Source organism: Terrapene carolina, unplaced genomic scaffold, assembly GCF_002925995.2.
Source record: "Terrapene carolina triunguis isolate 2854851 unplaced genomic scaffold, T_m_triunguis-2.0 Scaffold29359, whole genome shotgun sequence".
Taxonomy (NCBI): Eukaryota; Metazoa; Chordata; order Testudines; family Emydidae; genus Terrapene; species Terrapene triunguis.
Genome location: NW_020693710.1, coordinates 179484 through 189995, shown reverse-complemented (window position 1 = coordinate 189995; position 10512 = coordinate 179484). Strand labels below are relative to the sequence as shown.

The window sequence follows — 10512 nt, the reverse complement described above, 5'->3', positions numbered from 1 at the left end:
AAAATCAACATCTGTGAGGGAAGGAGACATTTTCCATGAAAAAATTCTTTAATCAAAATTCAATGTTCTCTTGGAATTTGCTGTTACTGAAAAGTTGTCACCAGCTCTGATAAATAGTAAGTGAACGGACCGGGAGCCGGGGGCTGGTGCTCAAGAATCTGTATCGTTGTTCATGGGCTTTGTAGGACCAATACGAGTTGCTGTTGCACACTGCAGGCTGCCTTCCTTTGTTCAGCTCTGTATGTGGGGTTCTTAACAAGCCCCATCTCTGTCTCACTGTAGACTCCTTGCGGATGTTTAAGGTTTATGGTTTATTACTAGCGTGTAAGTGTACTGCTCAGTCCTGGGCTGTTTCCAGAGAGGGGAGAGGAATGGTCTGTGCCCCAAGGAGATCACTGTGGTTTTCACCGTGCTCTTTTCTACTCATCTGAGCAGGGGACAGGAGAGAGAGGGGTCCTTGGACTCACAATTCCCCCCACCCACCTTCTCTCCACCCTGCAAGAGTCATGCTTCCCTGTTAACCCGTTCTTCCTGAGGGGAGGGGAGCTCGGAGAGTCATAGCTTTTAAGGTGCAATCAGTCCATTCTGGTCATTTTAGACTGATCTCCTGCTCAGCAAAGGCCAGAGCAGGCCAGCCGGGGAGGCTCCCTTAGAGCCAGTGCCCTGGGGGGTGGTGAAGATCTCCTTTGCAGGAGCTCAGTAAAACTGCCAGGCCCCTCTCTCAAATCTCTATGCTGGCCTGATGCAGAGATGATGCGCCAGCGAGGCGAAGGGGGGTTGGAGAGCCAGCCTGCCCCCCCGCTCACCCCACAGCAGCATCCTGTGGAGCTCGGCCCAGCTCCCCGCTCCAGCCCGTTGGCTCTCATCAAGCAGAGATTTGCTGTGGGGGCTGCTCTGAGTGAGTGGGGGCTGAGCCGTCCGATGACCTGAAGGGGACAAGCAAGGGTCGGGCTAAGGAGGGGAAAGGTCCCCAGCTGGTGCCAGGGTAAAGGGGTGAGGTGGCCTGTGGGGCATTCTGGGGTGAGCCCCAGGGGACAGGAGCGGCTGAAGAAGGGAGAGGGGGGTTGTTGCAGCCAGGAGTTGGGGGCATTCTGGGTGATGTGTAGGGTAGATGGACCTGGGTTTTGGGGGCTGCAGAAGGGCCCAGGGGGGAGTAAGGGTGGTGGGACAGTGTGGGGGGGCGGGCTGGGATGAAGACAGAGGGAGGTTTGGGGTGTGGAAATGATTTGAGGATGCTGGGGGATGGAGGTGTAGGAGGTTTTAAGAAGTGGTTTTATTGAGGAATGGGGCTGGGGAATGGTGAGTAGTGGTGGAGGAAGGGGTTTGGGGTATGCAGGGTGTGACATCCTGGCACCCCAATATTCCCCAGGATATGTTTAGTACAAAGTGTCCCTTGTGAGGTATCATTCTAAAAGTCTTGATCTGCTAGACAGTAATATCTTGTTGGATTGTATGTGCTATCGTTGTATGTGAAGTTATGAAGTTTGGCTATGTATGTGTTACTGAAACGTGAGATTGAAAGCACCCAAAAGCAGCATTTCAGGTACAACAGTACAAAGGACAAACAATGTTAATGGCTTATTGAGGAAATGCACACAAGCACAAGGATTACCCCAGGAACTGTGTACAATAGAAACCTCTCAGAGATAGCACTACACTATGGGAACTATTTGACCCAGGTCACAGCAAAAGAGCTTTCCAGCAAGTGGGAAGAAGATATAAAATTGGGAAATGACATCATGCTGGGATCCGCTCTCCCTACAACAACACACCTGGAAACACCTGAGGAACAAAGACTGAACTGGGGGAAGTGCTGGATCCAGGCTAAAGGGATTTTTAGCCTGTGAATGGAACACCTGGGAGTTCTGAGGTGTAAGCAAGTGCAGCTTGCCCCTTAAGAATCTGCAGCCTTCTTGTGTCATCTCTTAGGGTGAAGATCTGCTATTCATATCCATTCTATTTAGTATATTAAGCTTAGATTGTGTTTTTTGTTTATTTGCTAGGTAATCTGCTTTGATCTGTTTGCTATCCCTTATAATCACTTAAAATCTATCTTTTGTAGTTAATAAACTTATTTTTGCTCTATTCTGAACCATTGTGGGAATCATACCTCAGGGGTAAAAGGCATTTGCATACTCTCCACATTAAGGGAGTGGTCAAATTTTATGAGCTTACGCTGTACAATTCCCTATGCAGCACAAGATGGTATAATTTTGGGTTTATACTCCAGAGGGGGTGTGTGCCTGAGGAGCTGGTAGTTGCCCTATCTGTAGCCTTCCTGTGCAGGGGCTGGTCAGAGAGCCTGCCTGCATGTAACTGCATCTGGGTGTATCTATACTGGTATGTGTGCTGGTGAAGGTGCAGGTTGGAGCCTGGAGGGCTTTGCAGCTTGTCACAGCAGTACAGTGTAAGAGGGAGCCCAGGCTGGTGGGTCAGCAGGGCTCAGTGGTACCCCAGTTCCAGGTGGCACCCTGGGGGAACCCATCACAGAGGGTATGGGCAGGGTAATGTTTTCTGGGGGGGGTTAGGGAGCTTTGTGGCAGGGGGTGTTTTTTTTGGCGAGATGGGGATTGGTGTGACAGGGAGGTTGGATGGGTGGGGGGCCCTGGCAAGAGGTTCTGTTGGGGGTAATTTGGAGATGGGGCAGCAAGAGGTTAGATGGGTTTAAGCAGGAGCTGGGGGGCTGGGTGGGCAGTTGAGGGGAGGTGTGTGGCATGGGTTGGGGGAGGGGGTTATTTGGGGCTCGGGATCTGAATTAATTGATTCCTAGATTTTAAATGATGAAAGAGTCATTTGGATTCCAGGTCTCCCACATCCCGGGGAGCACTCGTCTTCCAGACTATGGAGCCCTTTTCGTATTTACTGTCTCTGGGCCAAGGCCTCTTTTATTATTTGTGCCAAGAGGAACAGCTTCAATGGGAGAGACTGTGGGAGTCCTTCTCCCACTAATATTGCCAGTAACCCCAGTGGTTAGTGTACTTACCTGAGGCTGGAGGACTTGAACCCAGGGTGTGACCCCGGCGTAGCCTAAACATTGGACTCAAAGCTAGGAGGTTTCCGTGTCTAACTCAGAGAGGGGCTGAGAGTCCCAAGCAGAGCGAGGCTTCCCCCTCCAGCCCAGATTTAGGGCTGAACTTCTTGAGAGGGGTGGCGCTGAGGACACCCCCGTCTGCTCGTCATCTCCCATTGGCTAGCTCGGGTGTCTCTCAGCTGAGTGTGCGGTCTTTCTATGGATCACGTTCTTAGGTGCCGCTCTCTCCTCCTTCGTTGTAGGGGCACCACGCAGGCTTTGTGCAGCCCTGTGATTTTTCTAGGCACCAAAAAGTTAGGAGTTGTGACACTCAATGCCCAAGCCCCTTTGTGAATGCACAGACCCACCTCCCCACTGACAGTACCCCTGGCAAGAAAACCCCAGTTCCCTGCTGCTGCCACAGTGGATACAATTCTGTATTGGAATGGGCATTGTCCGTAGTGAGGTGGGACATGAGAACAATCTGTGGATTTAAATCTGGATAGGGAGAAGTCTAGGTTTAGGTGGTACCCTGTGTGAAGGGGTTGTGAAAAGGGGTGAAGGGGCTTCTAAATTTTACATGGGTAGTGTTCTTTTTGGGGAGAGGGATGAGTGTTTGAGTGCAGGGCAAGTGCACGTAGTGCCTGTCTATTCTAGTGAAAAAGCAGAATGAAAGTGTGTCCATTATGGGAGTTCTGGGGCTTCGCTCAAGTAGGGCAGAGTTAAGGTTGTGTAGGCATTTATTTTCTCTCTGTGTTTCCTGGTTTTCAGAAGTTTGAGTTTAGCTGAACTCAGCATTCCGGAAGGGCCTGAGCTATCACCAGGCACTTTAACTCTACGTTGACAAAGTTTTTTGAGATTTTATTTCCTAGTTTTTTTAAACAGAAGGAGAAATGTTTGTTGATAAAAGGTACTGTAATGCCTTTTAGACAGCTTTCAGAGTAGCAGCCGTGTTAGTCTGTATCCGCAAAAATAACAGGAGTACTTGTGGCACCTTAGAGACTAACAAATTTATTAGAGCATAAGCTTTCGTGGGCTACAACCCACTTCTTCGGATGCATATTTTAGACAGCTGTAGTTCTCATTTAAAAATTTGCAGTTGAGGTGCTACAGGGGCTCGCTAATAATCAAAAGACCTATCTTTGCTATCGTCCTTTTCATCAGCAGATCCCCAGACCTTTACAGCAATACTCCCATTTTACATATGGGAAACTGAGGCACAGAGCGGCAATGTGACTTGCCCACAGTCAACCAGCAGGCCAGGAGCATAGCTGGGAATAGTCCCAGTCCAATGGTCTCTCCATTGGTCAAGGTTGCTCTGTGATTCCGCAGTGCCTCCCACCTCCTACATATTTTGTTATAGATTCCTTCTTGTCCTACCCTAGGTACACATGGAGAACAATTGTTCATCATCCTCTTTCTAATGACCTGGTACATCTGTGAAGACTGGGATCATATCCTTCCTACCCTTCTCTTCTCTAGTCTAAACATGCCCAATTCTTTCAACCATTGCTTATAGGTCAGGTTTTCTAAAACTCTTTATCATTTTTGTTGCTTTCCCCTGGACTGTATCTAATTTGTCCCCAGCCCTCTAAAAGTGCGGCACCCAGAACTGGACACAGCACTCCAGCTGAGGCCACACCGGTGCTGAGTAGAGCAGAACAATTCCCTCCCATGTCTTACATATATCAATCCTGTTAATTCATCCAAGAATGGGCAATCTAGCCCAGAGAGTCAGCAAAGAATAACTTCTATGGGCCAAATCCTAAGGAACGCATTCTGCTATACTCAGGCCATGTTTACACTATAAAATTAAGTCAACCTAACATATGTTGGCATACAGCTGCCACAGTAATTACATCACTTGTGTGTCTACACTTTGCTCCATGTGTCGGCAATGCGCGGCCTCACAAGGAGCGCTGGTATCGATTGTACTGCCAGTGCAGGCTGTTGTGAGGAAGGCTCCTGAAAGCCAGTAACAGTCGATGTAAGTAACGCAGTGTCTACGTTGATACTGCATCAATCTAACTACATGGACCTTGATGCTACGCCACTCGTGGCGTTATTAAGTTGGCGTAGTGGGACAGTTACGTCGGCAGGAGCAAAATTTAAGTGTAGAGACTCCCACAGTTAGGTTGACATAAGCTTCCTTGCGTCAACCTAACTCTGTAGTGTAGACCAGGCCTCAGTAGTCAGTGGCCTTGATGTTTACACTGTTTTAACAACAACATAGCACTGAATTCCCTCCCGAGGGCGCTTTCACTGGGATCATTATCAACAGCCTCAGTAGAGATCCCAACAGCCGCCTGAGCCAGCGCGAGGCAGCTTTCCTCTATAAACCCTGGAAGCTCCAGAGCAGGAGGCATGAAGGTCTCTCGTAATACACACAGGTGTGAGCATCAAGCAAGAAAGCAAGTCCCAGCCCAGTGCAGCAGTAGAAGGTAGGTGTCTTTGCCGAGTGAATGCAGGTTTGTCCACGGGGGTGGTGGGGGGTGGTGGTGCACAACTGCAGGGTGTCACTTCTACAGTGCACCAAACGTTGTGCACAAAGGAAACTTCAGTGGGCACCAGGAAGAGTCTAAACGAGCCAGTTCGCGTGCAACTTGCTGGTGCCCTTTAGAAATCCCATTGCTCTTGAGTGCACTAGCCCACCCTGCAGACAAGCTCTGAGAGCAGGAGACACTGGGGAGAGCAGTCTGAAAGTGGAAAGCGGGTCCCGATCCCCACACCCACTCAGCACTGCCGTTTCCTGCTGCGGATTCAATTTAAATCTGATCCTTCCCAGAGCTGTGCATTTCCTGCTCCATCTCACTTCCTACTCCCTGCCCCTGTGGCACTGCAGAGCGTGGCTGGGAGCATGACGCTGCACTGAATACAGGCCCAGATACACTCACTTGTCAGCTGGGGTAGAGCGTGACTCTGGTGCCCAAGAAGGGGAGGAGTGGGAGAGGGAGGGGCTCTGTGCATAGCTGCTGGGGTTTCCCCCTGTGCACGGTACAGGGCGCTGGGCATAGGCAGTTTCCCTGCTGCGCTGCTGGTCAGTGTCTCAGGCACTAGCATGAGGCGAGCATGCTCACGCCCTGTTCTGCTGGTGCTGACCTGCAGGCTCCTGTGCTGCGCCTGGTGTCTCAGAGCGGGGGGGTGAGAGCGTCTCTTCTTTTTCCACCTGCTGAATGGGGCTTGGAATGGAGCAGAGAAGCAGGTGCCTGGATGGGCAGAGTTTAATGGGGCTGGGAATTTCAAGGGAGTCCAGTGACCAAATCCCCCTGATTTTCAATAGTGTCAAGGTACGTGGCCCTAGAAGACAATATGTGACTTTCTCATTTTCCTATTTGAACTTTCATGTAATTGAACGGAGGAAACTTTCTATTGTTTAATAGCAGAGGAAATTATTCCAGTGTTTGGTGCTTTTTTCCCTACTATTACAGCTCATGGAGAAAGCAGAAGGGAGAAATCAAACGCCCATCACAGAATTCATCCTCCTGGGATTCGGGAATCAACCTGGGCTGCAGAATCTTCTCTTCCTGTTGTTTCTAGTGATCTATGTAGTGACCATGGCTGGGACCATCCTCATCGTTGTGCTAGTTGTGACTGATCAGCACCTTCAAACCCCCATGTACTTTTTCCTGGGGAACTTGTCCTGCTTGGAGACCTGCTACACCTCTACCATCCTGCCAAGGATGCTGGCCAGTCTCCTGACTGGGGACAGAACCATTTCTGTGGAGGGCTGCATCACACAATTGGCTTTATTTGGTTTTTTAGCAACTACAGAATATCTCTTGTCAGTGATGTCTTACGATCGCTATTTAGCCATATGCAAACCGCTGCAGTATGGAGCCCTTATGAACAGCCAGCTGTGCCTCCAGCTAGCAGCTGGGTCTTGGATAAGTGGATTTCTATCTTGTACAATATTAGTGTGTCTCATGTCAGAGTTAATTTTCTGTGGCCCCAATGAAATGGATCACTTCTTCTGTGATCTCACCCCAATGGTAAAACTCTCATGCAGTGACACCAGCCAGATCACACTGTTTATTTATATATTTTCCTTCCTAAATATAGTTCTCCCATTTCTATTAACCTTGATGTCCTATGTTTGTGTCATCAGCACCATCATGAGTATCCCTTCCACCACCGGGAGGCAAAAGGCCTTTTCCACCTGCTCCTCTCACCTCATCATGGTGACAATCTTCTATGGGACCATAATGATTGTGTACATGCTACCGAAATCCAGCACCCTGAGAGCCCTGAACAAAGTGTTCTCTGTCTGCTACACAGTCCTGACGCCCCTGGCCAATCCGCTCATCTACAGCCTGAGAAACAGAGAGGTCAAGGAGGCCCTGAGAAATGCTGTCAGGAGATCTGTGACCCTTACAAGGAATTCAGATTAGTTGACTGAAATGAGGATCAGTCAATCAGGTTTCTCTTGTCAAAGCGGCAGGGTCCAAGTGGCCCCTGATGCTGAAATGCTCTATGAAAGACGTGTATGTGCATAAATATATTTGTAAATTATAGAGATGGTTGGAAAATGTTTTTGGGGTTATTTTTGGCAGAAACTTTTGACTTTTCATCAAAGAACTGAAAACCATGAAAATGAAAAAAGTTTTGTTTTTTGGCATCCGAAATCCGAAAACTTTCAGCTGGAAGTTGAAAAAAATGGTTTTGTTGTTTGTTTTCCATTTTATGTCAAAAAAAAAAAGTCAGTATATATGAGGGAAGCAGATATTTTTCATGAAAAAGTTTGTTTAGTCAAATCCCTATTTTTGTTGAAGTAAGCTTTGACTAAAAAGTTTTCACCAGCTCTAGTAAACAGTAAGTGAATGGATGAGGTAGATGGTGCACAAGAATATGTATCGTTGTTTTTGTAGGATCAATAAAAATTATTGTTGCACACTGCAAATTGGCTTCTTTTGTTCAGTTCTTTATGTGAAGTTCTTAACAATCCCCATCTCAGTCCCATTGGAGACTCCCGGCCAATCTGTAAGGTTTATGATTTATTTCTTGTTCGTAGTCGCATTGCTCTGTGTTTGCCTCTTTCCAGATAGCATCCTAGAATCCTAGAAGTGTAGGACTAGAAAGGACCTTGAGCGGTCATCTGCATTCATGGCAGGACTAAGTATTATCTAGACCATCCCTGACAGGTGTTTGTCCTACCTGTTCTTAAAACCCCCAGGGATGGAGATTCCATAACCGCCCTAGGCAATTTGTTCCAGTGTTTAACAACCCGGATAGGAAGTTTTTCCTAATGTTCAACCTAAATCTCCCTCGCTGCAATTTAAGCCCATTGCTTCTTGTCCTTCTTCGACATTTAAGGAGAACAATTTTTCTCCCTCCTCCTTGTAACAAGCTTTTATGTACTTGCAAACTGTTATCATGTCAGACAGAGACCAACACCTACAAGATCTTCACCAAGCATTCTCAAAACTATGATACCCACACAAGGAAATAAAGAAACAAATCAACAGAGCCAGACTTGTACCCAGAAGCCTCCTGCTACAAGACAGGCCCAAAAAAGAAACTAACAGAACTCCACTGGCCATCACCTACAGTCCTCAGCTTAAACCTCTCCAACGCATCATCAGTGATCTACAAACCATCCTGGACAATGATCCCTCACTTTCACAGACCTTGGGAGGCAGGCCAGTCCTCGCCCACAGACAACCCACCAACATTAAGCATATTCTCACCAGCAACCACGCACCGCACCATAACAACTCTAACTCAGGAACCAACCCATGCAACAAACCTCGATGCCAACTCTGCCCACATATCTACACCAGCAACACCATCACAGGACCTAACCAGATCAGCTACAACATCACCGGCTCATTCACCTGCACGTCCACCAATGTTATATATGCCATCATGTGCCAGCAATGCTCCTCTGCTATGTACATTGGCCAAACTGGACAGTCACTACGCAAGAGGATAAATGGACACAAGTCAGATATCAGGAATGGCAATATACAAAAACCTGTAGGAGAACACTTCAACCTCCCTGGTCACACAATAGCAGATGTAAAAGTAGCCATCTTACAGCAAAAAAACTTAAGGACCAGACTCGAAAGAGAAACTGCTGAGCTCCAGTTCATTTGCAAATTTGACACCATCAGATCAGGATTAAACAAAGACTGTGAATGGCTATCCAACTACAGAAGCAGTTTCTCCTACCTTGGTGCTCACACCTTAACTGCTAGCAGAGCACCTCACCCTCCCTGATTGAACTAACCTCGTTATCTCCATACTGATTTATACCTGCCTCTGGAAATTTCCATTACTTGCATCTGAAGAAGTGAGGTTCTTACCCACGAAAGCTTATGCTCCCAATACTTCTGTTAGTCTTAAAGGTGCCACAGGACCCTCTGTTGCTTTTTACAGATTCAGACTAACACGGCTACCCCTCTGATACTTGACCCTATGTAGATTGGCTCTTCTGTAGCAGGGCCACAAGCACAGGCAGGTGGAACCACCTCATCACGCAGAACTGGAATGTCCAGCAATGGGTCCAGAACTTGCTCATGAAGAAAGCTACATTCCTGGCACTCTGTAAGCAGCTTGCCTGGAGCCTCCAGTGACATGACAGATCCACAAGAGTGGCCCTCCCGGTGCAGAAGTGGGTGGCTCTACCCAGACTGCTACAGGTCTGTGGCTAACCAGTTTGGTGGTTGAGCAAGTCAGCAAAAAGCCAGCCATCCTCCTTAAAGTCCTTTGTGGTTTATATGTGTCTGCAATTGACCAGCAAGGCAACTATGGAGCATTCTCAGAGTCCTTTCACCAGAAACCCTGAAAACACGAGAGCCTGGTGTGACACACTGTAGTTCAAAATAGCACCCTGTAACCCTCATGTTCATTATTCATAGATGATTGTGATATTTCATACAGAGCATGCCATGTAAGATATCATAAGAAAGATCATTATCTGCTGAAACCTGTTCTATCCAAATATGTATGTCGTTAGTGTGTATGAGATTTTGCTGTATTGTTGTCACTGAAATATGTTGTAAGTTTGAGAGCCTCTACTGCCAGGTGGATGTTAACAAACCACTAATCAGCTCTATGACTCAGTTGTACAAGTCCACCACAATGGGGGTTTACATGATCACTGTGACTCAGCAACGCCCACCAGAACATGCCAGGGCAAGTGTCTTCTAGAGACATGAACTAAGGATATAAAACAGGGGACTAGGGCATCATGCTTGGGCCTTTCTCCTCCCTTACCTATGCTAGAAGCAACAAGAATGCTGGGGAGACAGAAGACTTCAACAGAGGAGACTGGACCCAGGCTTGAGCGAGAGGCCTGTGTATTGTGAACTGCAACATCCCGTGGGGTGAGAAAATTGAGAAAATCACACCTCCCTGAGAAACAGTAGCTATGTCTACGGGAGACCCTCTATCATTCACATAGCACTGTCTACACGGGGGTTTGGGTCAGTGTAACTATGTTGCTCGGCATGTGGATTTTTCACCCCCCTGAGCGACGTAGTTATGCTGACATAGATCTGACT

The 10512-nt window shown here is 47.8% G+C and overlaps 1 protein-coding gene across 1 annotated transcript; it reads left to right on the top strand.

Moving 5' to 3' along the window:
* Positions 1 to 6438: 6438 nt before the first annotated feature.
* LOC112125783 (olfactory receptor 10A7-like) lies at positions 6439 to 7398 on the top strand. Its single transcript, XM_024224164.1, has one exon. The coding sequence runs from the start codon at positions 6442 to 6444 to the stop codon at positions 7396 to 7398; it is 957 nt and encodes a 318-aa protein (XP_024079932.1). The 5' UTR covers positions 6439 to 6441.
* The last annotated feature ends 3114 nt before the right edge of the window (positions 7399 to 10512 follow it).

What these genes read in the sequence shown, in the direction of transcription:
- LOC112125783 (XM_024224164.1), top strand. Translation starts at nt 6,442, where the DNA reads ATGGAGAAAGCAGAAGGGAGAAATCAAACGCCCATCACAGAATTCATC.